The sequence below is a fragment of the Bos taurus genome, chromosome 2, assembly GCF_002263795.3.
Source record: "Bos taurus isolate L1 Dominette 01449 registration number 42190680 breed Hereford chromosome 2, ARS-UCD2.0, whole genome shotgun sequence".
Taxonomy (NCBI): Eukaryota; Metazoa; Chordata; class Mammalia; order Artiodactyla; family Bovidae; genus Bos; species Bos taurus.
Genome location: NC_037329.1, coordinates 29,833,629 through 29,860,306, shown reverse-complemented (window position 1 = coordinate 29,860,306; position 26,678 = coordinate 29,833,629). Strand labels below are relative to the sequence as shown.

The 26,678-nt window shown below is 36.1% G+C and overlaps 1 protein-coding gene across 1 annotated transcript in view; it reads right to left on the bottom strand.

The window, feature by feature from the left end:
* The window catches only part of SCN7A (sodium voltage-gated channel alpha subunit 7), an 81,154-nt gene that overhangs the window by 39,581 nt on the left and 14,895 nt on the right, over positions 1–26,678 (bottom strand). The window contains exons 2-10 of the mRNA XM_010802033.4: positions 23,152–23,390; positions 19,937–20,049; positions 19,503–19,592; positions 18,340–18,468; positions 16,498–16,589; positions 11,146–11,352; positions 10,672–10,741; positions 7,789–7,930; positions 3,059–3,262 (exon numbers count right to left, since the gene is read on the bottom strand). Coding sequence (XP_010800335.2) covers positions 3,059–3,262; positions 7,789–7,930; positions 10,672–10,741; positions 11,146–11,352; positions 16,498–16,589; positions 18,340–18,468; positions 19,503–19,592; positions 19,937–20,049; positions 23,152–23,390 — 1,286 coding nt within the window. The remainder of the gene's footprint in view (positions 1–3,058; positions 3,263–7,788; positions 7,931–10,671; positions 10,742–11,145; positions 11,353–16,497; positions 16,590–18,339; positions 18,469–19,502; positions 19,593–19,936; positions 20,050–23,151; positions 23,391–26,678) is intronic.

Below are 26,678 nucleotides of genomic sequence, written 5' to 3'. Positions count from 1 at the left end.
AACTGTGGTGCTGGAGAAGACTTATGAGAGTTTCTTGGACTACAATGAGATCAAACCAGTCAATCCTAAAGGAAATCCACACTGATTATTCATTAGAAGGACTGATGGTAAAGCTGAAGTCTCAATACTTTAGCCACCTGATGTGGAGATCCAACTCATTGGAAAAGACCCTGATGTTGGGAAAGACTGAAGGCAGGAGGAGAAGGGGGTGACAGATGGCATCACCAACTCAATGGACATGAGTTTTACCAAACTCCAAGAGACAGTGAAGGATGGGGAAGCATGGCGTGCTGCAGTCCATTGGGTTGCAAACAGTTGGACCAGACTGAGTGACTGAGTAACAACAACAAAGAAAGGTTAACATACTTGGCAAATATCATAAATCTAGTAAGCAGCTAAAATGGACTGAAATCTATATTAATCTGACTGCAAAACTGTGATTTTAGCAAATATAATCTACTGTTTTCTTGTAATGTGAGAATATTAAACACATATGCAATTTCCCAGTAATTTCAACATAGGAATTAGAATTTGCTGAGTGTTACATCAGTCACCTAAAGAGTCCTCAGTATGTTCCATTTAAAATTCTTCATTCTCCAGCATTTTCTTATGTGTAAAAAAGGAAAAGAAAATATATCTTGTAAAAATGACTTTTACTCTCATTTTCCCAGAACACTTTTGCATGACAAAATGTTCTAGTACTCTTCCAGGAAAAGAAATCTTTCATAATTGAAAGACTTTATTTAAATCCAGAAAGGGTTTATGTGGTCCAGAATAGCTAAATGAATGGAGATATTGGGAAATTACAAAATACTCTAAGTTTTTCACAGGCAGAGTTAATAGGGCATCTCATCTGAAATAAGAGAAGAACTGTGCTCTTGGATATATCTGTGTGTAGCTCTTGTCATTTGAAATGCCACTTCAAATTATACATTCCACATATCATTTGGACTAAAATCATTCAATCTGTAGGATCTCAGACTCATTTCTACAGACAGAAAGCTTTGTAGTTTATCTGTGACTTCCTCATGAGTGATATAATGGCTATAGTCAAGAGCTTTTTTTGATTAATATACATCCTTTCTTCATACCATCTACAATTGCTTCTTCTTTCAGGGGTATGCACTGACCTCGTAGATATATGTATCTATCAATAACTTGTCATTTGCTATGATCCTACATTATGTCATTCAGGTCCTACTTTTTAGTGGAGTGACTTTTCTTGAGTTTCTTCACTGACCACAACTTAATGAGAGAGCTAGTTAATAGAGAGTTATCATTTTTCCCTTTTGGTCCAGCAGAGGCCTTTGGGATTAAAGATCTTCTTAGCCAGTTATACCACACATGCCAGAGTGAATCATGGCCCTTTTCCTCAATTTTTTTTTTTAATCCTTTCTATATGAGGGATAAGCAAGATACAGATCTTTTCTATCCTTTGCTCCCTCAATCTGTCCTTTTTCCATCTACTAGAAAATGTAGTTCAAATACTTATTCCCATGTAGACAATCTTCATTAGCAAGTCAAGAGTGAAAATAGTAACAAACCCAGAGGGATGGAAGAGAAGGCAAGGCATGGCTCCCTTCCCGCAAGTGAGGGCCCTGTAACCAGGTCAGTGGGTGAGGGCACTGGACTTGGTTGTGACCACTCTGGGCCGAGCACCTTCCGAAGGACAAACTCTGAGGCAGTGGGGCACCTCACAACACCGGGGAAGACAGCAACACCTCAGAAGAGGCATGAGTGCCACCCCCTCAGGCTGCTCTGGCCCTTGCCCACCACACACCTGGACAGCTCTGGGGAGGGATACTAGGCGACTGAGCTAAGCCTAGGAAGAGGTGTGAGACAGCCAGGTCCTGTGGAATATAAGAAAGCTGCTTCTGGTTGCTTTCTGGGGGCCTGTTCTCCCTTTTTGCACACTTACAGCAGAATTCAGATTTTTTTAAAGACAATTTTCTGTAACTGTAGTATTACTTCTGCCAATACTTTTAGATTCATAGACCAGATCTTTTGCTGTGAAGCTAAACATCCAAAAGTACATTCAAACAGAACACCAGGGTAATTGAAAATTAGAGTAAAACTGCATTGTTTTACTTATCATGAACTTAATTACTGCACAGATAACATAACTTCTTATGCCAGGATGGACGGTGCATTTCCTCTTGAAAGAGCCAGAAAGTCATTATTTTTTTTCTCTTTTTACAACTTCCCTACTATACTTTGATCCATGGTTTTAGTACTTTCTAGCTTCTAAATTGTGGAAGGTGCTATCACTTCTGAGTTGAACGCTGAAAATTTCCAAAGTCAATTCTAATGTGCTGTATGAAGTAAGTTTAAATTAATAAACTATGCCTGCATTATAAGAAAAAAAAGTGTGTACTGCATTACGAGAAGTTCAAATACATATATACATATATATATATACACACCCATAGTTTATTATATATATAATATAATATATATTGTATATATATATATACACACACACAGACAGACAGACAGACACACACACACACATATATATATATACACACCCGTAGTTTATTAGCAGTAGTAAAGGCAATGGCACCCCACTCCAGTACTCCTGCCTGGAAAATCCCATGGACAGAGGAGCCTGGTAGGCTGCAGTCCATGGGGTCGCTGAGGGTCGGACACGAATGAGTGACTTCACTTTCACTTTTTACTTTCATGCATTGGAGAAGGAAATGGCAACCCACTCCAGTGTTCTTGCCTGGAGACTCCCAGGGACAGGGGAGCCTGATGGGCTGCCGTCTATGGGGTCACACAGAGTCGGACACGACTGAAGTGACTTAGCAGCAGTGGCAGGAGCAATATGCATTTTGGAACAAAAATATTGTATATATTAAGTGACCAAAAAATGGTCACTCTTACCACACCACACTCAGAAAAGAATGTTATGTAGTGAAAGTGAGCCCTTTTACTAAAATCACTTATGACCTTATCATGTACCATACATAGATACTGAACATCTATTAGAACACATATGCTCCAAGACTTCAGAAGATACATTCTGACTCTAAAAGAGCATTAAAAAAATCTATACCTCTGCTGTTATTTTTTCTTCTTGAAGTTCTGGCAAAGACTTCTGAAATTCCTGATCAATCGTAGCTTTTTCAGCAGCTGTCTGCTTTTCTTCTTCATAGGATATAGCAAGTAAGCCTAAGAACAAACTTGCCATATAAAAGGCAAACCAAAAACTTATCACAACAAAAAATACCATGTAGACCTTCCCAGAAGCATAAAGGATCTAAGGAGAGGTGGAAAAAAGACAGAGAGGAAATGTTATTTGTCTTACTGTGATCTCTTATTTTAAAATGAAGAAAAAAAAAAAAAAAGAAATTTTGTTAGAATTTAGTTACAAGTGGAATGCAATTACAAGGCAGTTAAAGTACTGGCTTTACCTGGATAAATAAGTGAAAAGCTCTTTAACTTTAGACATATACGTAAGATACAAAATAATGGTACAAAACCAGGGAAGAATTTAGTAATTTAATTCAGGGTGAGCATTTGATGTTTTTGTCTTCATTAACAGATCAAACATAATGAAAGGAAAAAACTGTCATCTTTCAATAAAGAAAGCTGGATAGTCCAAATATGAATGATTGTTTTCTTTGCAATAGAATCTTTAAATATATGCTATGCTAAGTCACTTCAGTCGTGTCTGACTCTGCCCCCCAGGCTCTGCCGTCCCTGGGATTCTCCAGGCAAGAACACTGGAGTGGATTGCCATTTTCTTATGAAGTGTAATAAAGTCAAAGAATGAATGTCTGGATATTACTTTCCTTGGATCATTACTTTATGGAAACATCACAACAAAGTACAAAATCATGTCTGTTCAAAGAGAGGAGGAACAGGAATATTTGATTATCTGTCAGGATACTTGCTTTCGTGAAGAACCTCTAAACAAATCACATAGGAAAGTCATATAATTCACATATATTAAGTCATTTATGGATGCACATGCATGCTTACCTGGTGGCCCAAACAGTAAAGAATCCACCTGCAATGCAGGAGGCATGGGTTCAATCCCTGGCTTGGGAAGGTACCCTGGAGGAGGGCATGGCAACCTACGCCTGTATTCTTGCCTGGAAAATCCTCATGGACAGAGGAATCTGTCAGGCTACAGCCCGCGGGGTCACAAAGGGTCAGACAAGACTGAGACACTAAGCACAGCACGTGTGCCAAGTTGCTTCAGTCGTGTCTGACTCTATGACCCTATGAACTGTATCCTGCCAGGATGCTCTGTCCTAGGGATTCTCCAGACAAGAATACTGGAGTAGGTTGCCATGTCCTCCTCCAGGGGATCTTCCCAAGCCAGGGATCGAACCTGCATGTCTTATGTCTCCTGCATTGGCAGGCAGGTTCTTAACTACTAGTGCCACCTGGGAAACCCCATTTATGGATAGAAAAGTACAAAGTAGTAGATTCCTAAACCGAGCATCGACTGGCTCTTATTTCAAAATAATTACCTAAGATATATCAGAAAATTTAAAAATTTGTAAGTAGATATTACAAATCCAAAATATAGCCCACTGATCTATCCTCACTGATTACAAGTAGATGAACAAATATCAGGAAAACATATGGATATGGGAATAGGTTTCATTTTTAAGCATTCATCTGAATCAATAGATAAGTATTACTTACAGAAAATATTGTGTTGATATGAGTTAAGAATGTTTATAAATTAGCAGGAAGTTCTAACATTTAATCAGAAATAATTTCTTATTAATCTATAGTATGTTTTCCTTTAACAGTATTTTTTAATAAACTCTATTATCCAAGTGAGTAAGCTATTTAGGATTTGGTTAAATATTTCCCCCACTAAATAGCTGTTATCAACAATACATTCAGAAGTCAGTATTAGATATCATGAGTATTGTAGGATATACACATTAATAAATACTTTATGTTCATTATTTCCTTAATTCTAAATATGTTTATTATTTCCTTAATTCTATGCAAAATATTTACATTGTATTTACCATGTAAAAAGGAGATGAAATTAGATAAAGATCTCACAGCTGTGGGGAAATACCTGAATCCAATATTTTTGCTCTTTCCACTAAATGAAGCTGATGGAGAACAAAAGCATACAATCTTGTAAGAATGAAAAAGGGTGCAAATTCAAGTTTTATTGTATTTTAGCAGAAAACACGGGTTAATTATAGCTTGTTTACCATATATTTTTATGAAAATCAAATGAAACAATGTATGAGAAGATCTTAGATCATGGCAAGTATGTGATAAATGTCAACTATGGTTGAATATAACTCTACTCCATGAGGACTACGGAGAAGGCAATGGCACCCCACTCTAGTACTCTTGCCTGGAAAATCCCATGGAAGGAGGAGCCTGGTAGGCTGCAGTCCATGGAGTCGCTAAGAGTCGGACACGACCGAGAGTGACTTCACTTTCACTTTTCACTTTCATGCATTGGAGAAGGAAATGGCAACCCACTCCAGTGTTCTTGCCTGGAGAATCCCAGAGATAGTGGAGCCTGGTTGGCTGCCGTCTATGGGGTCCCACAGAGTCGGACACGACTGAAGTGACTTAGCAGCAGCAGCAGCATGAGGACTGACAACCTGCTTTGTTCATTTCTGTACCAATGCTACATCAGAGTACTTGGATTAAATAATGCTTATTTAATGAATGGGGAATGATATTCTCCAAAACACAAGCTGTACTCTTTGGGAATAACTATTGAATTTACCTAGTCATAGTCAGTTCAATAGAGCAGTGATGAGTAAAAAATTCAGTCCAAATCAAAGCAAACCTTATCTATACTAGTCAATAAAATCCTAGAGTGCAATAATGATAAAAGTCTTGAAAGACTCCAGAATCAGGGCACTCCCAGACTGATTTCTCATTTCCCTGCTGTGTGATGATATTTCTTTTAAACCGTTGCTAACAAGTAAATTAACTTATACACTTTGAAAGCTGTAAATAAAAGGCAAGACATTCACTATTATATAAAGTAAACAATTCATAAATATTCCCTTAAATTTTTTGTTTATTAAAATTTTATTAAGCATTTCTATATGTTAGATGCTGAGAATACAAAAATTAAAATAAGACTTCTTAGGTCGTTTATCTCCTAGTGGGCAGAAATGCTGAACAAGCAAATATGAATGCAGAGACTATATCTTAAAGGGAGCTATGGACCATGCATTTGGACACTGAACTTCATCCTATAGACATTTGGAAATCACTGGAGGATTTTGAAGAGGATAACATGGTAAGATTATTTCAGAAATAAGAAGTTCCTAGTGTTGTGGAGGAGGCATGATATTTGTCAAAAAGTTTGACAAATAACAATATACTACTCTTTCAAAATTAGAAAAATATAGTTTGCATAAAGAAAACAATCACTTGTAATATTTTAAGTACTTCTACTAGAAATATAATTTTCCTACAAGCATGTTTGGTTTACTTGATTTTCATTTAATAATGTATTATGAATCTTTGTGCTAAAAATATATTACATTATTCTTATCATTATTAATGGCCTGTAAACACACACATATGCACATACACACCATAATTTATCTATTCAATCATAAAAAGTACAGTACATGTGTGTTTAAAAAGAGTATTCTTCAACTGCACATACTTTTAAAATAAAGTAATTATTTTATCTAATATCTTTTGATATTAACTATGCTGCTGAAAAACACTGCATATTCCACTTTTATTTTCTTAAAAGAAAAGCTGAATCTACATTTTTAATGAGTATATATTATATCCTTCCGAGAAACTATGGCACACAAATCATCAGTTATGAAAGGAGACTCAGAATTTTTATTTAAAGTCTCATAACAGTAAGCTTTCTGTTACTATAACTGGAGCATGACTGACTATTAAAGGAGGATGAGAAGAAATAGAAGAATTAAAAAGTAATAGTACATTGTAGGCATGAATAATCTTTAGTTTCAGCATGTGAATTCTTGGTTGCAATACATGGGGTTCCTTGACCAGGGATCAAATTCACTCCCCCTGAATTGGGAGCTCAGAGTCTTAGCCACTGGACCACCAGGGAAGTCCCAACAATTTCTTAACAGATGGTAATATCATAGGTTCAAATTTTTTGTCTGGAGAATTAGCACCTAGAAATGCTCTCTGCTGCTGCTGCTGCTGCTAAGTCGCTTCAGTCGTGTCCGACTCTGTGTGACCCCATAGACGGCAGCCCACCAGGCTCCCCCGTCCCTGGGATTCTCCAGGCAAGAACACTGGAGTGGGTTGCCATTTCCTTCTCCAATTCATGAAAGTGAAAAATGAAAGTGAAGTCGCTCAGTTATGTCCGACTCTTCGCAACACCATGGACTGCAGCCTACCAGGCTCCTCTGTCCATGGGATTTTCCAGGCAAGAGTACTGGAGTGGGGTGCCATTGCCTTCTCCGAATGCTCTCTAGTTAATGTCAAATATATAAGACCACAGAGTAGTACAGTGATCTCTGGTAGATACGTGTGTTTTAACTTTGGGGAAGTTATCTGCCTGCTTTGATCTTAGGGTCTTCATGTAAAAGCATATGCACATATTTATATCCTGACTTTGTAGGATTGTTTCAAAGATTAAATAAGATACCAATACATAAGAACACTGACGTGGGTTCAGTGTTTACATACAGTTTGACATTGAATAATTCTATTTCCTTCTGGCCTCAAATTCTTCTCCACACAAAAATTTAATAAAATACATTACATTTGATCATTATTTTAGAAAGAAGGAGCATGGCATCATCCTTACGTGCAGTGCAGATTCTGTGTTCTTACCTGGTGATAAAGTGCTTCAGGGTAATCCTGCGTCATTAACCGAAATAGAGCTAATAAGGCCCAGCCAAAGCTGTCAAAATTTGTGTAGCCATCATCAGGATTTACACCAGCTTTTACACACACATATCCTTCAGGACACTGACTAATTGAGATAAAGAAAAGAAAAACTGCTTACTCTTAGGTGACTTTCAGATCAAGGTTAAATCACAAATACAGAATATCTACCCATGAATAATAAAGGGCCCCCTCTTTCATGGGGCGTGGTTTTCTCCCAAACAATTCCCAGTGAAAAAAAGTTGCATATGAGTTAGATTTTCAGCTGATATAAGTGAACAGCATTAGTTAAGCTAAAAGACAACAGGGCCTCACAAATGGTTTTTGCCAAGTCTTTGTTAAAGATTTCTTTATGACCCAAAATCAAAGTGAAAGTATAACTGGTGGAAAATGACACTGATAAAAATAAAACTGCAGTAGTTGAGGGTTTAATTTTTAAATGATCTCACCTCAAACCCTTAGATACCATTATTTAAAGAGTGAGAAAACATTGTTCATCAATAATTTATAAGCAGCTAACGGCACTTTGGTAGAAAGATCAGATTAAATATTTATTGCATTTCCTTTCATGGAGTCTTCATAATTTTACCTACTGGGGTTTGGTTCTTGTTGTCCATTATGAAAGTAGTGGCCCAATAAATCATGCTTCCTCCCTCATCACCTCTCTGTAGTTCCCTCCCACATTATTGGAGCTTTGGCCATGTGACTTGCTTTACATATATGTTAATGGCTAACAAATGTGATACAAACAGAGGTTTAAAAAGTACTTGTGTGTTGAGACTTGCTAAATTGCTGACCTATAGAATCTGAACTGATGAATTTTTGTTCTTGTCTTAAAACACTAGTTTTTGGGATAGTTTATCATACGGCAAAGTATAATGGCTGCAGGTGAAACACTGACTTTCTCTTAAGGCCTTGATCTACTATATCATTGTCATTCTGACTATCCATGACTTGGTATCTTGAACATGCATGTCACGTCAAATCTAGTTTGGAATGTCCACAGAAAGGTTTAGCTCGAGTGGGATGGGGCAGATACAATGAGATGGATTCACAATCTGGGCTTGAAAATAGAATGGGAACCCAGCAGTAACGAGGTAAAAAGGTTGAATAAGCAATAAAATGTCCAAATCACCTTGTACGTGTTGTCGCTTCAGTTGTGTCCGACCATTTGTGACCCTATGGACTATAGCCTGCCAGGCTCCTCTCTCCATGGGATTCTCCAGGCAAGAATACTGGAGCAAGTTGCCATTTCCTACTCCAGTGGATCTTCCCGACCCAGGGATTGAACAGAGTTCTAATTGGCAGGTGAGCTCTTTACCACCAGTGCCACCTGAGAGGCTCCCCCGTGTGTGTGTGTGTGTGTGTGTGTGTGTGAGTCACTCAGTCGTGTCCCGTCAAATGTAGCCTACCAACTTTTCTGTCCATCGGGTTCTTTGGGCAAGAATACTGGAATGTATTGCCATGCCCTCCTCCAGGGATCGAACCCAGGGATCGAAATCCTGAAAGAGCGTCGGGTGGACTCTTTATCATCTCAGCCACAAGGAAAGCCTCTGGAAAGCCCCCTAAAGCACCTTAATGCAACTAAACTACATAACTCATTCTCCTGCCTCCATGTGCTTTTTCCCTATCTCGGGCCCAGAGTCTCTAAGAACTGAGTTTCAGATGGGTGCCAAGTCATTCCAGCTGAGGAAAGTAACACAAAGAATTAAGCCATTGTACCGCTGAGAAGCACTCTGTTTCAACTTTATCTCTTCATTCAAAATTATAAGAAAATAAGTTTTTTCAATAGTCATGTATGGATGTGAGAGTTGGACCATAGAGAAGGCTGAGCACCAGAGAATTGATGCTTTTGAACTGTGGTGTTGGAGAAGACTCTTGAGAGTCCCTTGGACTGCCAGGAAATCCAATCAATCCATCCTAAAGGAAATCAGTCCTGAATATTCATTGGGAGGACTCATGCTGAAGCTGAAACTCCAATACTTTGGCCACCTGATGTGAAGAACTGACTCATTAGAAAAGACCCTGATGCTGGGAAAGATTGAAGGCAGGGGGAAAGGGGGACAACAGATGATTGAATGGCATCACTGACTCGATGAACATGAGTTTGAAAAAGCTCCAGAAGTTGGTGATGGACAGGGAAGCCTGGCGTGCTGCAGTCCATGGGGTTGCAAAGAGTCAGATATGACTGAGCGACTGAACTGAACTGAACTGAAGACTTGAGAGTTCTGTCATCTCACTGAAGAATTATTTTAAGTCCTATTGTTGTTTAGTCACTAAGTCGTTTCTGACTCTTTTGAGACTCCATGTAGCCCACTAGGCTCCCCTGTTCATGGGATTTCCCAGGCAACAATACTGGAGAGGGTTGCCATTTCCTCCTTCCCGACCCAGGGATCAAGCCAGCATCTCCTGCACTGGCAAGTGGATTCTTCACCACTAAGCCACCAGGTTCCCATAAACTGTCATAATTCCGAGAATTGGTCTCAAGGAAATTGAAACCAACCAACCCTGGATCTGAAGATTAATCATACTTAAAACAATCAACATGATGCTGGTCAGACCATGGATGACCGACTTCAAGATGACTGTCAGAGCTGACTGTGCTGTTTCTGCATGTAGCTCCCTCCCTCTTGCCCCCTGATTGTCGGGGCAGATGGAGAGTCAGCCTTTGAACAAGAGTCTACCCTCCAGTCAGTTGCTAGCATCTAAAATAAAACAAACTTTCCTTTTCACTAAATGGCCTCTTATTGGCTTTTGAGCAGTTAAGGGCCCGACTCCACTCTCCATTACAATACAGATTTGATAGAAGAAAACATTAATACTACTTACCTAGCATCTGATCTGTTGCCACAAAGAAGAGCATATCTTTCTCCTTCCAAATAATAAAAGTTTTCTGTTTCTGGAAAAATAGGAAAGACATGAAATTTTGTATCTAGTTTTGAGTGAACAGCATATCTAAAACCCAATTACATCTGTACAGATGAACATCCTTCTCTACAGTAAGAAGGAAGGAGTTTGTAGCCTACCATTTTCTCTCAATCTAGGAGGCTTTGGTCATATTTATTTATTTTTGAAATGATAAAATTTGTGAGTTTTAGCAATTCCAAACTTAGGTTTCCCTGACATAACTGTCTGAAGACTTGGAACTTTATCATCCTGATAAAGGAAACCGATTCAAATTAGCACTTGGGCATAGTTAGGTATTTACATGAAGATTGTTCTGAAGTTGAATTTGTTCTGAAATTGAAGGTTCAACATTTCTGTGAAGAATGCTTTTTTATATAGATGGCAAGGGATTCTTACCTCGAATATAATATGGGTTTCCAGTTCTATTATTCAGCATGTCAGTTTCATTTTCTTGGGGCCATCGCAAACATTTATGCTTCAGATTGCCCATGAAGAGCCCCATCCCAATTAGAGAAAATACACTCAGAAAAAAGAGAGTTAGGATAATGACCACAGTGAGTTTCTTCAAACAATGGATGAGTATGGCTACAAAAGACTTCAGTCCTGAAAAGACAAAGGTTTGTTTTTGGTAAAATAAAATACCTTAGTAAAGCAGCATTAGCAAACTTCTCTCATGGCGAATGCAGATGCCATTGAAATTTATAGCTTTGTGTTTTATAATTTCATTTATCATTACCTAGATCTGATAAATAAAACAAATAACATGCTAAACTTTGAGATTTCTGTATTATTGCTAATCTATTACGTCTGGCAATAAGTCAGACATACTTTAGTACTCTTACTTATTTGTTTGTTTCTTTTTACTACATAAAGAACAGGCCTCCTCTCTTGGTTACTATTTTTCGTACTAATCACCATTATTTATAAGCACAGGTAAAGGCATTGAATTACAAATCAATATTGGTTGCAAATGTTGTTGAAAAAAAGAAATAATTTGAAATAGCAGTATTCTATACATTTTTATTATCTTTTGATGAACTCAATCTTTGAAGCTCATTAAATAAAACAGTGAAAATTTTATGAATAGAAATGGAATAACATACAACTGTGATTATATATCACTGTATTTATACCAGAATACTTGTTAATTAAGAATTCAACTTCAATGTTAGTTTTATTTAAGGACACTCATTTTTTTAACCATTAAATAATACATGCTCAATTCTGAAAATATAGAAATCAAGAAAAAACAACAAACACCCTATAATTACACTTCATAGATAAAACTACCATAACTCTTCTTTCCTCCAATAATGGATGAAAATAAACCAACTCCATAATGTTGAGCAAGTTATCAACAGTTTAATGTTTCTGTTTAATTATTTTTAAGGGAGTTTAAATATACTTATTTCATACATCATTGTGAGAATTGAAAATCTATTTTTTTTTAAAATGACATCCTCAAATGATTAGATTTCTTGAGTGTAATAGAAAAGTCATTAGAAAAGAGTGTCCTCAAATAAAGCTAACTTTAAAATACTTGGGTGTGATCTCAAAAACAACAGAATTATCTCTATTTTGTTTCCAAGGCAAACCATTCAATATCACAGTAATCCAAGTCTATGCCACAACCACTAAAGTTGAAGAAGCTGAAGTTGAATGGTTTTATGATGACCTAGAAGACCATCTAGAACTAACACCAAAAAAAGATGTCCTTTTCATCATAGGGGACTGGAAAGCAAAAGTAGGAAATCAAGAGAAACCTGGAGTAACAGGCAAGTTTGACCTTGGACTACAAAACGAAGAAAGGCAAAGGCTAACAGAGTTTTGCCAAGAGAACACACTGGTCATAGCAAACACCCTCTTCCAACAACACATGAGACGACTCCACACATGGACATCACCGAAATCAGATTGATTATATTCTTCACGGCCAAAGATGGAGACTATACAGTCAGCTAACAGACTGGTTCCAAATTGGGAAAGGAGTACGTCCAGGCCATATAGTGTCACCCTGCTTATATAACTTATATGCAGAGTACATCATGCAAAATGTTGGGCTGGATGAGGCACAAGCTGGAATCAAGATTGCTGAGAGAAATATCAATAACCTCTGATAGCAGCAGATAGCACCCTTACGGCAGAAAGTGAAAATAAACTAAAGAGTCTCTTCATAAAAGTGAAAGAGGAGAGTGGAAAAACTGGCTTAAAACCCAACACACAAAAAACTAAGATCATGGCATCTAGTCCCATCACTTCATAGCAAATAGATGAGGAAACAATGGAAACAGTGACAGACTTTATTTTGGGGGGCTGCAAAATCACTGCAGATGCTGACTGTAGCCGTGAAATTAAAAGATGCTTGCTCCTTGGAAGAAAAGCTATGACCAACCTAGACAGCATATTAAAAAGCAGAGACGTTACTTAGCCCACAAAGGTTTGTCTAGTCAAAGCTATGCTTTTTCCAGTAGTTATGTATGGATGTGAGAGTTGGACCATAAAGAAGGCTGAGAGTAGAAGAATTGATGCTTTTGAACTGTGGTGTTGGAGAAGACTCTTGAGAGTCCCTTGGACTGCAAGGAGATCAAACCAGTCAATCCTAAAGAAAATCAGTGCTGAATATTCATTGGAAGGACTGATGCTGAAGCTGAACCTTCAATACTTTGGACATGTGATGCAAATAACTGATTCACTGGAAAGGACCCTGATGCTGGGAAAGACTGAAGGCAGGAGGAGAAAGGGACAACAGAGGATGAGATGGTTGGATGGCATCACGGACTCGATGGACAGGAGTTTGAGCAAGCTCTGGGAGTAGGTCATGGCCAGTGAAGCCTGGCATATTACAGTCCATTGATCACAAAGAGTCAGACATGACTGAGTTACTGAACTGCCTGAAAGTTACTCCTGTGATTAAAGAAATGTGATATCTAGAATAAACGTATAATTTTAATTGCTATCATCCTGAAATACATATTTACAGCTACTTTTGCCACTTATTATAACAATTATACTATGAATTGTTTTGCTATATGCAAGTCTTTTAAAAGTATTACTTTAAAAATGGAATTTCTGTGTCATGGTATATGAGATATTTAAGTATTAATTCATATATTCATAATTTTAAAGAAATTTTGAACCAATGCATAAACCAAAGACTATAAATATATAGTCTTTATATATTATATAAATTTATATAAACCAAAGACTATAAATATATGCCTTTACTAAAGGTAGGACATTTTTAAAAATATCACTGCCAACTTATTAGAAGAAAAATGGGATATTTTAATTTGATATTATTGCCGTGATCACCATAAAAATCTTTTAAAATATGTGTATGTGAACTGTGTATTTTTTATTTGGTCACTGTCATGAGTCCTGTGTATATTTTGTACTGAAAAGAATTTTCACACTGTTTTGTTGAAATTATCTTTAGGAATGGAAATTCTTAAATATAAGTAAGAAGGTATGTGTGCATATAAACATAAACTCATGCAAATATTTTATCTATAATAGTGATATTATAGAATATATATAAATTAAAATATACTTATACATGTATAAATACAAAATATTGTTATTAATATTACTATGACATAAATATATTCTATACAGAATATATAAAATCAAGCTTCTTATGGAGCTTTAATTTTAGTGTCAATATTTTAATCGATGATAAAAAGAAGTCACCATCACACTTTATAGACTCAAATTTATTAATAATTTTCATTGCTATCTTCCATTCACTGCTACCTACCATTCAAAGCTCTGAACCATATGTCAATTTTGATTTTGATTTCCTGGTATAACTTTTTCCTTCTTTTTACTTTTAAACTTTCATTTTGTTTTAGTTTAGTGTATCTTTTGTGGATTCTAACTTATGTCTGGTTTAATTTTAAATTCTATATGTTTCTTTCATTAATTAATGTTTAATTTGGCTCTGCTTGGTCTTTGTTTCTGCACACGGGTTTTCTCTAGTTATGGCGAGCAGGGGCTACTCTCCAGTTGCGGTGCATGGGCTTAGTTGCCCGGTGCCGTCTAGGAGCCTCCTGGGCCAGGGATGGAACCAATGTACCCTGCCTTGGCAGGCAGATTGTCAACCAGCACTTGGACCCCAAAGAAGCTCAAGTCTCTACATCTTGACAGACAATTTTAACTCAGTTATACTCACTTTACTCACTTTTATAAACTGGCTTACACTTTATGCCTTAGAGTACATTTTTAAGAGGAAAAGGATTATTTTCATTCTCTTGAATAGTGTGTTTTCCTTTCTTCCTTGTTTTCATACACATTTGTATAACCAGTATGTGCCTTGGTCGTTTTCTCCTTTGAAAAAAAAAGAGCAATTCATACCAGCCTGTATGCTCCCAATTTTAGTTACTATATTCTACTTGGATTTACCTGAATTCCTCTATAATCTTTACCTCTAATTCTAAGATGAAGATGAAGGAGATACAACTTACATTCCAGTAATTTGTGGAGAGTAGTAAAAGAACTAAGACTGTGGAAATTCCTGCAAGGACATTTCTCATTGCTGGTTTCTTCACTGTGCTTGGTGAAACTACCATGCCACAGACCATTTTTATCAAACAGGTTTATTGAGATATAATTTATAAACCATACAATTCACCTGTTTAATGTGTACTATTCAATGTTTCAGTATATCCACAACTGAAGTGAAGTCGCTCAGTCATGTCTGACTCTTTGCGACCCCATGGACTGTAGCCTACCAGGCTCCTCTGTCCATGTGATTTTCCAGGCAAGCATACTGGAGTGGGTTGCCATTTCCTTCTCCAGCCTATCTTTCCGACCCAGGGACTGAACCTGGGTCTCCCACATTGTAGGCAGACGCTTTACTGTCTGAGCCACCAGTGAAGTCATATCCACAAGGTTAGGCATCTATTATCACATTTCCCCAATGTTTTTGCTGTTTTGCCCAGCCTGGACTCCAAGTACAGAGTATGCATTTATCTGGCCTTCTTCATGATGTTCCAGTAGACGAACGTTCCTTGCAGATCTTATTTTTGGTGTTATCACACTACTTCGTGGGTTTATTCATTCAATTATTTGATAAAACCTCTGACTCAACAGCCAAAAAAAAAAACTCTGAGTGAAGTTTCCTATCTTATTGTTTTTATTCATTCTGAACAACAAATCAGAAGGTATTAGTAGGCTTCCCTAAGACACATTCAGTAATGGGATGTGTAAATTACTCCTCTGCATCTTCCATCAATGTGGTCATGGCTGTACATTATTTAACAGAACCTTCTTGAATGTTGTGGCATGTGGAATACGTCCTATCCAAGCACTGAGAGTAAAAGGGTACTTATTTTATATAACTTTGTTCATTTCAACTGGCTCTTAGATTCAATGAGGAAAAGAAGAGGATGGATTAGATAACTGTCTGGACTGCTAATTCATTCAGAAGTCTAAGGACAATTTTAGTATTTCATATTTAAGACATAAAATTAAAGAAACAGGAAAAAATAAGGAAGTAACTTATTTTGATTGAGTTCTACATTTTGTTATCATAAGCATTGAAATCACTTCAAATAAGTAACAAATGTATTTTTTTCCTTTCCATTCCAGGAGTGACAAATAAATTTGATATTTGATCTTATATTCATTTATTTCAAAGATGAAACGTTGTTTAACAACATTTCTCTAAGCAATGGCAAGGCCGTTCAAACGAATACATGGAAGTACATGAAACAAAATGAAGACAGAGAACTTGATGCTTTTTCTTACCTTGGTTTAAAGGAATAATTTTCAAAATTCTCAAATTTCTCATAATTCTACATACTGAAATGAAATTTAGAGGTGAATATCTTGAAATATGCCTGTGGAATTAAATTAAAGTCGTTTATAAATCATATTGAGTTTATGTTACTGACATTTGGCTTTTTATAATATTTGAAGCTTGTTTCTAAAACCAGATATGCAAATATTCACTCGCTTTCATTATTGCATTTTGCAAACAGGTTTATTATTGATTGGAAGGCAAAGATTTCTACAGTGCAAGGTAATCAAGTAAACATTAATCTACAAATTATGAGAGTTTATAAAAGCTTGACACTTTAAGTGGTCAAAATTTCATCAAATACTCTATATTATGTTCGTATTTTGCAATCTTATTGGTTTGAAAATATAGTTAAAATAAGAAAATACATAGCTTTTGAAAGGAATAAGATTTATTTTAAGTATTTAAACTCCTGGTGCTGATAATGATGGTGATGACGATGACAGTGGTGACGGTGATGGTCGCAGAAGTCAAATGTATGTTGGTTAAGGACACAGTCTCTAGAGCCAGACTGCTGGTAGAGAAATATAGACTCTACTATTTACTAGTTGTGTGATATGAAAAAATTACTTAACCTATTTTGCTTCAGTTTCCTCAAATGTAAAAAGTAAGAATAAGGGTACTTTCTAATTCTGAGGATTTGGGGGAGATTAAATTAGTTAATCAATGTATGCTGCTGCTGCTGCTAAGTCGCATCAGTCGTGTCCGACTCTGTGCGACCCCATAGACGGCAGCCCACCAGGCTCCCCCGTCCCTGGGATCCTCCAGGCAAGAACACTGGAGTGGGTTGCCATTTCCTTCTCCAATGCATGAAAGGGAAAAGTGAAAGTGAAGTCGCTCAGTCGTGTCCGACTCCTAGCGATCCCATGGACTGCAGCCCACCAGGCTCCTCTGTCCATGGGATTTTCCAGGCAAGAGTACTGGAGTGGGGTGCCATTGCCTTCTCCTAATCAATGTATAGTTCATAGCAAAGCATCTTCACATACTGAGAGCCCTTAGTTGCGTTAGCCAAATTTTAGCTAATAGCAATGGCAAGAAGAGAAATAATACTAGTGACTTCAGAAGTACTGATAATAATTTCAATGATATTAGATACTATTTTTTGACTGCTCACTACATGGAAGAAACTAATCTGTTCATTATAAAGGTTATTTCTTTTTTAAAAAAATTGACACTAACTCTACAAATAGAGTATTACTTTAAATTATGTTTAACAGGAATTTGATGCCTGTGACAATTTCTTTAGCCATAAAATAGAGTACATTAAATAGAAGGATTGAAAAAAATTAATACATGTGTAAATTATTAGAATTTAATGTATCATTCTAGAAAAATGTGCATGTATATAAAATATCTTATTCTGATAATTAGAATATTTCCTGTTCTTAAGCAATATAGATTAACAGAATCAAATATGTTGGAATCCTCTCCTAGGTCTCCAGGATATTTTCTGGTCACCGAACATAATCACCTCAAGTGCAAAAAATTCAACCTCTATTGTTTTTGCTTCAGGTAGAAAACAGAGATTATTATTCCTTTAATTTATTCCTCTATTGTTTTTGCTTCAGGTAGAAAACAGAGATTCCCATTCCTTTAATTTTCAATGCATAGTCAGGATTAGTTCAGTTGGAGCTGCCTAAGAGAACTCACTATGTCTATGATTTATGAATCGTTCTGTACTCATAGAATTTTACAGGCAGAAAATTCTGTCAACCTCAATGTTTCTTTATGAAAAGCATTTTCTTAGCAAGCAAATATTATGATGTTTGCAACTTAAAAGGAGTACTCACTCAAATAAAGTTACACTGAAATCAAGCCAGTTCCATGAATCACCAAAGAAATAAAAGGGTCCTGCCCAGATGCCTCTTGCAATGAGTTTTACAAGTATTTCAAATGTATAAATTCCAAGCAAAGTATTCCTGCAGAAAAAATTTCACATAATTTTCATATGACTTTTCATATTAAAAATGAAACCAATATTTCATAATTCTGAAATATATGTCTATGATAATTATTTGGCAATCAATCAACCAACCAACTAGACAACCATAGGATAGGGCTTTAGTTAGGGCTTCCTGAGTCTTAAAACATTAACCATGAGATTTGGCTATCAATTTTTTTTCAACAAATTTTAGCCCAGGGTTATGTTTATATATATTTAAGTAAAGAACAAACACAAAATATCAAATTTATCCCACATTGGGAGTCCAGCAATAAGTAACAAAATGTAGGCAAGTATGAAAGAACTTATTATCTACATATACAAAAATTTTTACAGTGAATCAGTATAATACATATTTACCTTCCAAAGTTAACTAATTTTAAGAATAGAAACCTTGAGGGGTGGCATCAAGAAGCTTTTCTTCTCTAGAAAACCTAATGGGCCTTTCCATTTTTGTATTCTAATGCAAGGTAAGCTACTCACACCCCCAAGGAAAGAGAAGTAGAACAGAAAGGAATAAAAAGATATCTTTCTAAAGAATAGACAGGAAAATTAGACAGGAAAATGTTATCTGAGTTTGAAACAAATTTGGTGTGGGACTGCAATAGTAAGGAAAATCTGAAGCATTGAAATATATCAATCATTAGAATAAAAATAAAGCCTCACTTACATGAAGCCACAGACATAAACACATATATAGCTAAAGGCTCAAGCATCTCTATCTTGTGAACCTAACATGCTGGGAAATAGAAGCATTTAAAATCCAATTAAGAGTAATGATGGGAAGAAAAACATTAAAATTGATTAACAACATGTGTATATATTTTATTCAGAAAATTTATCAATTGTGGAATATGTGTATTATATTATGTATAATGTATATTACATGTAAATTATAAATATTAATTTGTACCATGTCATAATATGTAGTATATAATGTACTATAACAATGTGTTAAATATAAAATATAATCATATATGCGATTATACACAATAAAATTATATAACTTACTGCAATGCTGGCCCCCATTTTGGCAAATCAGTCATGGACATATATATGCAGTCAGTCAGGACGCTGACCAAAATGAATAGTCGGAAAAAGGTAAGTTACAGTCAAGGAACAATAGTAATAAAAATAATGTTTAAAATACATTTCTATAATCTGTTTATATGTATGTACACACATGAGATCACACAGTTTCTTAAGTTTCAAAAATGTACTATTTATATTGAAAAGCAACGAGGATTAAGATTTGCTACCACTACTTGTGTGCACTAGAAAATATATTTAAAATGTATTTTCAAATATGGAACACACTGGATTTATAACCAAGATTTCAGTTTGACATAAAATGATATGTTAATTAAAAAGTTTACTGCAGCAATATTTGAATAGAATAGTTTCATTTGATGTTAGTACAGTTTAAAACCAACAGAAAAGGATATGGATGTACCAAAATCTTAATGGTTGCTCTTCTGATTGAATTGAAAGGAGACAATGTACACCAGGTAGCATTGAATCTGAATATTGTTCTCTTTTTATTTAATACTATGAAAGTCTATAAGAAGAAAAAATGAAAATCAAGTGAAATTAGAACTGAGAATTATGATCTTATCAATTATGCAACATTTTCCAATGACCATTTCAGTCATGAAGTCTAACATTTATACTTAAATTTTGATATCCATTCACAGATTAAATCAAATGGAAAGGTTTTTAAGCTAGTTTTATTCATATTTAGGCTTATCTACCACACATTTTTTGCCAGTGTTCTACCTAAGAAAACCATTTGCCACACACCAATCCTTATTTTTCCTGCAGAATTGATGTAATAGAAAGAAATCTATAGCTTGATGGCTCAAGAGTATCCACTTTAGCATACTAAAATTCAATAAATGTAAAATAAGTTAATTTTATTTTGAAGCAAATAAGGTATGAGACTGCAGTAGCAAAAGTGACCCACCCAATTCATGCAAACATTATCTTAGTCATCAGTAATTTTCTATGGTATGTAACCATGCTTGTATTTTATCATTGACATAAATATATTTAACACAAAAATTTATATCATGTAAAACTAATCTGCTGGTATACTGAAGTATTAACTGTCCAAAAAAAGAAAAATCAGAAATGTCTTAAAAAGCACTTATGTGTGTAAAATACAGATACACATAATATATGTGTGTATGTGTCTGCATATATAAACACACAGAATTGTATACACACACATATATGCACTTTTGTTATACATACATATCCATTTGGAAAATTCATTCATGTGTTGTATGCATAACCATATTATACATTGCTGTTGTTGTTTAGTCCCTAAATCCCATCCAACTCTTTTGCAACCCCATAGACTGTAGCCCTGCCAAGCTCCTTTGTCCATGGAATTTCCCAGGCTAGAACACTGGAGTTGGTTGCCATTTCCTTCTCCAAGGGATCTTCCTGACCCAATGACTGAATCCATGCACCATCAGGGAAGCCCTCATATTACACATTGCAAACATTATATAGACTACAATATAATAACATTATATAATGTATAGCATAAAAGGCATATAAGGATATTGGAATCTTTTTAATATATACACTTATACTGTAAAATGTCAACATGCTTCCACCATGCAAAGTATTTGAAAGAGTTGTGATTAACAGAATGATCTCTTTGCCTTCCATCCAGCATGCATGCTAAGTCCCTTCAGTCATGTCTGACTTTGAAACTCTATGGACTGTAACCCGCCAGGCTCCTCTGTCTTGGGATTCTCCAGGCAAGACTACTGGAGTGGAAGGTTGCCATGCCTTCCTCCTGGGGATCTTCCTTATCCAGGGATCAAACCCACATCTCTTACATCTCCTGCATTGACAGGTGGGGTCTTTACCACTTGTGCCACCTGGGACTGATTCATCTTCTTTTCACCCATTTGGTAAAAGTATTGAATGTACTACAATATCAAAAAATATCAAATTACATTTGTCCACAATGGGGTTAATTCTTACCTTCCCCAAGTTTGACCTTTTTTTATAATTACTTCATTTTTGTCAGAAGCTTTCAGTCATGTCTGACTCTTTGCAACTCCATGAATTGCAGCACGCCAGGCCCCCCTGTCCATCACCAACTCCCAGAGTTCACTCAGACTCACGTCCATTGAGTCAGTGATGCCATCCAGCCATCTCATCCTCTGTCGTCCCCTTCTCCTCCTGCCCCCAATCCCTCCCAGCATCAGAGTCTTTTCCAATGAGTCAAATCTTCGCATGAGGTGGCCAAAGTACTGGAGTTTCAGCTTTAGCATCATTCCTTCCAAAGAAATCCCAGGGCTGATCTCCTTCAGAATGGACTGGTTGGATCTCCTTGCAGTCTTTTGAACTGTGGTGTTGGACAAGAGTCTTGTCCAACACCACAGTTCAAAAGTGTCAATTCTTTGGCACTCAGCCTTCTTCACAGTCCAACTCTTACATCCATACATGACCACAGGAAAAACCATAGCCTTGACTAGACGGACCTTTGTTGGCAAAGTAATGTCTCTGCTTTTGAATATGCTATCTAGGTTGATCATAACTTTCCTTCCAAGGAGTAAGCGTCTTTTAATTTCACGGCTGCAGTCACCATCTGCAGTGATTTTGGAGCCCAAAAAGATAAAGTCTGACACTGTTTGCTCTGTTTCCCCATCTATTTCCCATGAAGTGATTAACCAGTCTTCAAATCCTGCTGTTTCTTCTCAAGTGTGTCACCTCTGTCTCCAAGGCACTCTTAGAATCCAGACTTCTTGACTTCAGGCCTGGATTAGTCTCTCTCCTATTTCATCTTTCTGACTCTATCATTACCACGAAATAGTAATGTAGAAGTCTCTAGATTAATCTTACTTAAACATTGCTTTGATCACATCAGTACTTTGGCCATCACATTAAAGCCATGTTGTCATCTCCATTCTCTCATCTTATTTCCCACAATTTACAACAACTACAGGGTTCCAGTTCTATCATCAGCCCACCTCTTCCTTATTTCAGAATTAATCTCTGCTCTTGACTGTTCACAGAAGATTTTTGCCTTGTAAAAACTGAAGTGTTCCTGAAGCTGTAATTCAAGATTATTCCAGCTTTGTCAGTCCGCACAGATCTCTGTCTTTTCTAAGCATAATCGTTTTTATTTTCATCATTTTGTGCTTCTTGCTGAATTGTCAAATATTTAGTAATTTTCTCAAATCATTCTGGGAATAAGATAGGATGTGACTGTATGAGTGAATAAAATTTATGAATGAAATATAGTTTGGTTTTATTTCCCTAACTGCTGAGTAAGCACATCAAGTTGAACAGTTGAAACTGGTGTACATATAATTGAAATTTTATATTATAGTTATTTTAAAATCAATACCCTTAAATAGCCAACCATGATGCTCCCATAAAATGAAACATTAAGGTATGCCAGTATAGCTTATTACATACAAAGTACAGTTATCCCAAACAAACTAATCTACCAGGCAAATAATCAGTTTTGACAAAAATCTCAAATATATGTGAAATGTTTTGTCCAGTTTTCTGTAACTTAAAATTACCTCTTCACTTATTCTTCTGTCTTTTTTCATTCTTTCTCAATTACAGTTGTTTGCATGTCTGGAAAATAAATAAAAATATAGCCACAGTAAACTTAATTAATCCTTACCCTTTTATTAGTGTAGTATGGGTCCACATCTTCCAATGGCTCTGACACCATTGCTTGAGGAAGATTTCCATAAGCAAATGGAAGCTCTTTTCCAACTTCCAAGTCACAGTTCGGTTTTAAATCTTCTTTGTCTTCCTCACTGGGCTTTTTAGCACTATGCTGTTCCATAACTTCAAGAGACTCTCTGGTGAAAGGGACCAGGCTCTTAGGTTCTGGGGAAACCATTTTCAATTTTGCCCCTGCAAGAAAAGTATTTTCTTCATTTCTATATAAGATTTGGATATAATAAAGGAAAAAATTAAAATACAAAAGGCTAGGATATGAATGAAAGGGAATGGCAAACAACGCACTCCATGAAAATTCCTGCACTTAAGAGAAATCTGAGTTATTAATCTTGGTTTTTTTTTTTTTTTTTTTTTTAAATCTTGGTTTTGTTTCCCTTAATATTAGGATTTCCCTGGTGGCTCAGACAGTAAAGCATCTTGCTTACAATGCGGGAGACCTGGGTTTGATCCCTGGGTCGGGAAGATCCTCTGGAGAAGGAAATGGCAGCCCACTCCAGTACTCTTGCCTGGAAAATCCCATGGACAAAGGAGCGTGGTGGGCTACAGCCGACAGGGTTGCAAAGAGTCGGACACGACTGAGTTAAACTTGGTTTTGTTTCCCTTAATATTAGACTTAATTTGTAGTTTCATCAATAACTCATTCTATTTCATTTACTCATCCATTGAATCCTCTTTCATCTGCTGAAATCTGCCTTTCAGTTTCTCCCCTGTAATGAAAAAGTTCTAAAGTGGCTACAGATGGTTGGAAGACCAAACCCAATCATTTCACTCTCAGCTGTATTTAGTCATTGACTAGACTTTCCTTCTCTAAACTCAATTTTCATTGGCTCTGTGACCCACTCTTCTGTATCTCTTCCTACAGCTCTGATCACTTCCTTTGACTTAGTTTTTCCCCCAAAATTTCAACTTTGATATCCTTTAAAGTTTTGCTTTTCCCTCTTTTACCTCATCTTTTTGGTAAATATATAGGCAAACACAGAGTTTAACTACTATAAATAGGTATTCACCAAGTACATTTCCCAAAACACTCCCTTCCCTCAGTCATCTATGTGTCAACCCACCAATGACAGCAATTTAACAAGTAAAAACAAAATTTGTTGTTTTTTCCCAAGACTAAAACTACTTTTTAACCTAACAGTCATTGTAAAATTACATATAAACTCATTACTTTGAAAATTACTCACAAAATGTTTTTCTTTGTCACTAATTCCTTAGAAAAAATTAATTTTCTTACAATAGTTTTCCATCAGTTATTTAAATATTATCCATTGTTCATACACCTACATCAAGGTAGCCATTTTTGTAATTCTATCTGTGGATTGCTCCAGTAGTCTTTACAGGTTTTTCTCAATTCTAGTCTTTATCTATTTCAAGTTATTCTACAGGCCACTTGAATTAGCCTTCATTAAATATAATTTCATGTATCAATTCTCCATTTATGAAACATTATTTCCTTTTACATAGAAATATGTTCTTTTGCTGATTTTTTCCAGCCCAATTTCTGTCAAAACCAACTCTTCAAGTGACTCTACTCAGTGACAACTGACTATTCTTTATACATTCTCTTTAACCCTCACTGCAATTCTACTACTGCAAGCAGTGATCAGAAATTTTGTACTTGATATTGCAGCATTTTCTGTATATATATTTTGTCTCTTATAGTGCCAACCTTAGGTAAATTTATCCTATTGATATGGTATGTCATAAGACAGAAATCACATACATATGTAACATACACACAGATACACTAATCCAGAATTTTCCTCTGTTGTGTAAAATTGAGTTTTTTAATAGTTGAATCCATTACTTGCTATTAGTGGAAAGTAAGGGAAAAAAATAACTTGGTTAACAATAATGGAGTATAAATCATTGTGAGAATCAAACTAGTAACAGCTTTAAATAAGTGGCTTGTAAGAGATATTTTAACTACACAAATGATAATCTCCAGACATCCAAGGAGAGGATACATAGTCCATTTCTTAATTCTGAAATATAAAAATGCAAAATAATCACTGGGACAACTCCTTATACCTTTCATGACATCACAGTTTTCTTGGCTTTTCTTTTAATTCCTACTGCATTAGGTATCTAAAGAATGACTTTCTATGCTCACTTCTAAGAATGTATATAGAACAAAATGCTACCCCTGCTTCAACTTTATTTGATTTTTCAATTTAAACTCCCACCTATAAATTCTATTTCCAAAAATGTAAATAAAAAGATACTCAGTCTATTCAATGGATTTATTTTCCCTTGGTTCAGTCATTTGTAACCACAGAGAGGGACATTTTCATAATAGCAATGTCTGCTTATGCCCAAGACTCTCAAAGAATATTGCAAGGATGGGGTGTTAAGCAATTTTAAAGAGAGAAATATGGAATAGAAATATTAACATATATCAACTTGGAACCCTCTTTGTAAATTAGTGAAAACTAATAACTGCACATCAAAAAATTTACCTGTTTTTCAAATAACTTGCTTCAATCATGCACAAAATACTTATTAAAGGACCATTAATAATTGTTTATACACACCATATGCTCAAAATCCTTCAAGCTAGGCTTGAACAGTACATGAACAGTACATGAACCAAGAACTTCCAGATGTACAAGCTAGATTTAGAAAAGGCAGAGGAACAACAGATCAAATTGCTAACATGCACTGGATCATAGAAAAACTAAGGGAATTCCAGAAAAAACATCTATTTCTGCTTCACTGATTACACCAAAGCCTTTCACTGTGTGAATTACAACAAACTAGAAAATTGTTAAAGAGATGGGAATACCAGACCACCTTACCTGCCTTCTGAGAAACCTGTATGCAGGTCAAGAAGTAACAGTGAGAACCAGACATGGAAAGAGGAGAGTGAAAAAGCTGGCTTAAAACTCAACATTCAAAAAACAAAGATCATGGCATCTGGTCCCATCACTTCATGGCAAATAGGGAAAAAATGGAAATAGTGACAGACTTTATTTTCTTGGGCTCTAAAATCACTGCAGACAGTGACTGTAGCCATGAAATTAAAAGACATTTGCTCCTTGGAAGAGAAGCCATGATAAACCTAGACAGTGTATTAAAAAGCAGAGGCATCACCTTGCCAACAAAGGTCCATATAGTCAAAGCTATGGTTTTTCCAGTAGTCATGTATGGATGTGAGAGTTGGACCATAAAGAAGGCTGAGTGTCAAAGAACTGATGCTTTCAAACTGTGGTGTTGAAGAAGACTCGTGAGAGTCCCTTGAAGAGCAAGGAGATCAAACCAGTTAGTCCTAATGGAAATCAACTCTGAATATTCACTGGTAGGACTGATGGTGAAGCTGAAGCTTCAATACTTTGGCCACCTGATGCAAAGAGCCAACTCATTAGAAAAGACTCTGATGCTGGGAAAGATTGAGGGCAGGAGGAGAAAAGGGTGACAGAGTCGGGTAAGATGGTTGGATGTCATCACTAACTCAAAGGACAT